At 38.2% G+C, this 4,663-nt stretch overlaps 1 protein-coding gene across 1 annotated transcript in view; it reads right to left on the bottom strand.

The window, feature by feature from the left end:
- The window catches only part of LOC104492388 (putative histone-lysine N-methyltransferase PRDM6), a 25,556-nt gene extending 23,027 nt beyond the window's left edge, over window positions 1-2,529 (bottom strand). The window contains exons 1-3 of the mRNA XM_010134946.1: window positions 2,413-2,529; window positions 2,107-2,184; window positions 1,074-1,207 (exon numbers count right to left, since the gene is read on the bottom strand). Coding sequence (XP_010133248.1) covers window positions 1,074-1,207; window positions 2,107-2,184; window positions 2,413-2,529 — 329 coding nt within the window. The remainder of the gene's footprint in view (window positions 1-1,073; window positions 1,208-2,106; window positions 2,185-2,412) is intronic.
- Between the last annotated feature and the right edge of the window lie 2,134 nt (window positions 2,530-4,663).

Genomic DNA, 4,663 nt, shown 5'->3' with positions numbered 1-4,663 from the left:
ACTCTTTCATCATAGCAATCTTTATTCATTATCCAGTGTGTTTATTTAAAATCCGGTGGGATTTTAGCTATAGGTATCTGATATTTAAGGGTATAATAAAATATTTGTAATGTATAAATAGGATTGGGGTTTTTTTAAGTGTGGCATTATTTAGTCAACTGGCTAGAGAATAAAAAAGCCAAAAATGCAATTGAACAATTTTACCATTGTTAAATTGGAACCCTATGGGATAATCAAACTTTTTATATATTTCATTTTAGCTTGCTTTCCTATGTTTTATTTTTAATTTTAAAGGTTCCTTAAAAAAGTTTAAGATTCTTCCTAAAAAAAAAGAAACTCCGCTCTCTAAAGCAGCTAGTGAAAATCAGGATTGCTCACTGCAACTGGCAAGCCCAGGGCATTCTTTGATGTGCTTCTACCACGTTTAATAAGGCCAAGCAGTTGCTTCTGATTCTGAGGCAAAAGATTTGTTTATAGCTGAGATCATGTATTTATGCAATGCGCTGTCTGGGTTTTCTGGATCTGTTTGCAAGTACAAAATAAAATGCACCACAGTTTCTTTACATTTTTCTTCACATTTTGACCTTCTCGAACCAGCGACATAAGAGGCACAGGCTGTGGACATAGAACAAGTAAGATTTAGGTGCATACGTTTCTCACGACTGACTTTTAGAAAGCCTTTGGGTTAAAAACTCCTCTCCTGCTATTTTTCCTTTCCTCTAGTACACGCATCTTTATTAAGGGCAGAAGATTTCTTGTGTTGGCTTCTGATCAGACCATTTGAAAATGTGCAGAAGGCTCTGAGTAGTGTAGCAGACACATGAGTGACACGGGGATGTACTCGTTTGCCAGGTCTAGCATGCTTACTATGATGGCCTCAGCTCAGGGCAACCAAAGTTAAACCCATCCTCACTACACTCTGCTGCTTTCGTCGTGCCCAGAAAAGGCGCATTCTCAAAAGCCCTGCCACTGTCTTTGAATCCAAGGCAATAGTACTGGTGACAGTTACAGTCTGACTTTTCCCTAAAAACATTTTCATTTTGTTGCATTGAGTAAATCAAAATGTATTTTACCTGTACTGAACCACTGTTAAGTTCTGTTCCCCGCAGTGCCTTGCACATCGGATATACCTCATCCAGCTTGACTTACTGGGTTCTCCTCCATCAATAAAGTGCTGCAGTGTCCCATCTTGATCATATATCTGGGGGAGATGTCACAAGGTCAAGTAGTTAGAACAAATCATCAGCAATCATTTTCACTGCTTTGCTGGTGTATCTCTATGCCTTTTCCAGGAATTTATTGCCATGAGAGTCGTCATTGTGAAGCTCTTAGAAATCTACATGGAACAGCAGAAAATTATTTTGAAGGATGCAAGTTCATCATGTTTCTTTTATCAAGCCAATCTTTTTGTGTTAAACATATTTGTGGTGTCTCAAAGATGTGACCATGTTTCCCAAAGAATATTTAAGCTATTTTGACAGGTTCCTTCTAAATAATGAACTGCCAGATAAACAAGAAAATCTGATTGTAAAAACTGCATTGAAATGGCTGAAACATCTGAGCAAGAGGCAGTAGTAATCCCTAAACAAGTATCCCTTCCTTCAGATCCCAGTTGCAGCAACAGCATGTACTTCAGCAACCTCTCATGATACATTAGGGAGTTGCAGGATTCGTAATTCCAAAACAAATGAGACTAGAAGGAAAAAGAGAGTCGAAGAGCCATTTAGAAGCTCCCTTGAGACATATAATTTTTTGAAGAAGTAAATGAGGAATCAGTCCTGAGGGAATCATGGTTTTCCTAAATATGACATCCCTGCTAAGGATATTAGAGCCAGTTATGGCAATTTTAAATAAAAACCAGTATTATGTCTGTATTTGTCACTGGATGCTCCCTCTGATGTTGAAGAACAAAATTGCTCTGGAGGCCCTGGAATAAAAAGATACATTTCATGCACACCTGCCCTTCTGAGTGCTTAAAAAATGTTATCCAGGAAGTGTTAATCCTAGTAAAAGCATGGAGTCTCACAAGATTTTTAACCGTTATGCAATTACTTTGTTAAGCTTCAGAAATACAGCTGAACAATTAGGTGATTATCTGAAGCAAACCTGATCTTCAGGTTTGTCTTCTTTTGCCCCTCCACAGACTCCATACATTTTAGCAATCTCACCCCCAAAGTCATAGCCCTATTGAAATTGTATGAGCCTAAATTAATGCCTTCTTGAAAGGACTAACTGTGCTAATTAAAGAGGAAGCACACTTATTAACATCAAATTGAACGTTTCTTGAGCAACCAGATTAACAAACTTGGATTTCTATTTCTATTTCAAGGGAATAATCTCAGAAATTACATGACAATATTCAATATTTCTAATTTATTAAAAGTGTTTCCTACAGTGCACACAAAAACATACACAGGAATCAGAATCTAGTTCTTTACTCCACCAGATAAGAGTCTCAAATTCAGGAGCCAGCCTTGCTTTTGCTTTTGACCAAGAGGGGCTCGGAATAATCAGGAGCAATACATCCATTGCTAGAGCAGGAGAGACAGGGAAATCAAGTGTCTACAGAGATCCTTACTATTTCTATCTGAGTACCTGTGACAAGGACCAGGTGGAACCTGGCCAGATGCTCCTTGGTTGAAGAAGCGAGATGCCCAACATGTTCTGAGTGGTGGAATAAATTCAGGGAAATAAGAAGACATCCTCAGAGGCAATACCTCCAATACCAGGGATTTTGTTTATTTCTTATATATGGTAGCTAGTTGCTTGTCAGCAAGGACCTATTTTTATGTAAACATGTTAATGTATGTCAAATATACGAGCAAAATACGCTAAACAATAAAAACCTGTAGTGGAGAAACTTTTTCTTTTTACAGGAAATCATCCTATAAAAAGGAAGAGAAGCAAAAAGAGTGACTAACAGTGCTTGGATAGAACCTTTTTGGCAATAACTGTCCAAACAGGCTCAGCTCAGTGTTTGTTAGCTGTTCATTTACATGGTGTTTACTAACATAACAATATATGGCTTAACGTGAAGCAAAACCAGTTCCCACTATATGAAGAGCTGATAGCTTCCTAATCCCCAGATGATGTGAAATAGCAGAGACGAAGAAGACTGCCGTAATTGGTACTGACAGCCATATCTGGATACACAGGGACCTACTTAGAACTTTGTGTGTGTGGACAGTCATGAGCCGACATGAAAAATTAAAAACTGCCATGAAATTGCTGGACTGGAACTCTCAGGCCTTGGCCTGGAGGAGGAAGAACTGCTCTATAAGCACGACTAAATATTTTCTAATGATTTATTCTTGAAATTACTGATGCGTCAGTAACACTACACTCTCCTTTCCTAAGGGAATATTACAGACATTGCAAATAAAGCTACGGAGTCAAAATCCATCCCATAGCATTCCTAGCCCTGTTCTTACAGGAGTGAAAGCCTGGCTGTAAGGAAGCAGAAACCCCAACCTTAGAAGGGTAATAGCAACAGTGCACTGTTTCTGTTTACTTGTCAAATTGCATAATACAGGTTAAAATCTGGAAAAAAAATTTAAATCCTATTATTATTATTCCTATTACCATCGTGGACCAGTTCTTACCCATTTTACAATTACTAAATCTGGCAAACGCTGTATAGTTGCTTGAATAAACCATCAGGACAGAGCAAGCCATGACCTGCCATAACGGAGGAAAACCAAACCTGTGGCAGAAGTTGTGAACCCAGACATTACAGCAAACTATATGGATATATATATTCACCTGCATCTGTATTACACACATGCATGTACTTAAGCACTCATGGTATCTATTTAAAAACTACTGCAGAATCTTTTGATAACTGGATGTTATTGAAAATCTTTGACTACCTCACTGTATCACTACATCCATCTATGCCGGCGTAACTTTTAATGTATTGCAAGAACCTCATGGCAAAGCAAAACACCATTTCTTCTGCTTCTCCAAAGGCATGAAAGGGTGACCAGAGACCCTGGGAGACCACTATGGAGATAAAACAGCAAATTACTGATATATCAACTGATACCAACAGTGCCTTTACTGCTCTTCAGACTCATTGAGATTTCCCTCTGAACCCATGTAGCAGCATGTAGCCACCAGCTCTCAAAATCTCAGGACACCACTCACATGTGGAATTGGCAATGTGTTGAGTGACAGACTTATGAAGTGCCATGCTACCTATGGAGAAAACATTTAATTTTTTTCAGTCATGGCTCTAACGGTGGAAAGAGTATCAGTTATTAAATTTTTCTACTTTGATTACTCTTGAAAGTGTTGCCTAAACTGCTTACTGGATCTTTTCCCTCTTTGGCCCAAAGTACTTGTCAACTGGCTCTTTTGGATGAGTTTTAAGGGGTTTTTTTCTTTTGTTTCAAAGCTTTAAGATTTCATTTTTATGGTCTCACTCACCTTCTTGTTTGACATGCCTTGTGTTCTTCCTTAGCAGATCCCTTAGAGCTAATCAGCTTCTCTAACCCTTGACAACTTCTTAAGAGGTTCTTAAATATTTACAGATAGTTTACAGGTATGTTACATATCAAAAGACACAGAATGTGAAGCATATTATTATTCCACAAATCTTTTCCTTTCACTTCAGTTTACAACAGAAACAGCTTCATTTTCCAAGAAAGTTAAGTTCCAAGTG

The sequence above is a fragment of the Buceros rhinoceros genome, unplaced genomic scaffold (genome assembly GCF_000710305.1).
Source record: "Buceros rhinoceros silvestris isolate BGI_N320 unplaced genomic scaffold, ASM71030v1 scaffold5164, whole genome shotgun sequence".
NCBI lineage: Eukaryota > Metazoa > Chordata > Aves > Bucerotiformes > Bucerotidae > Buceros > Buceros rhinoceros.
This window is presented reverse-complemented; position numbering and strand designations above follow the sequence as displayed.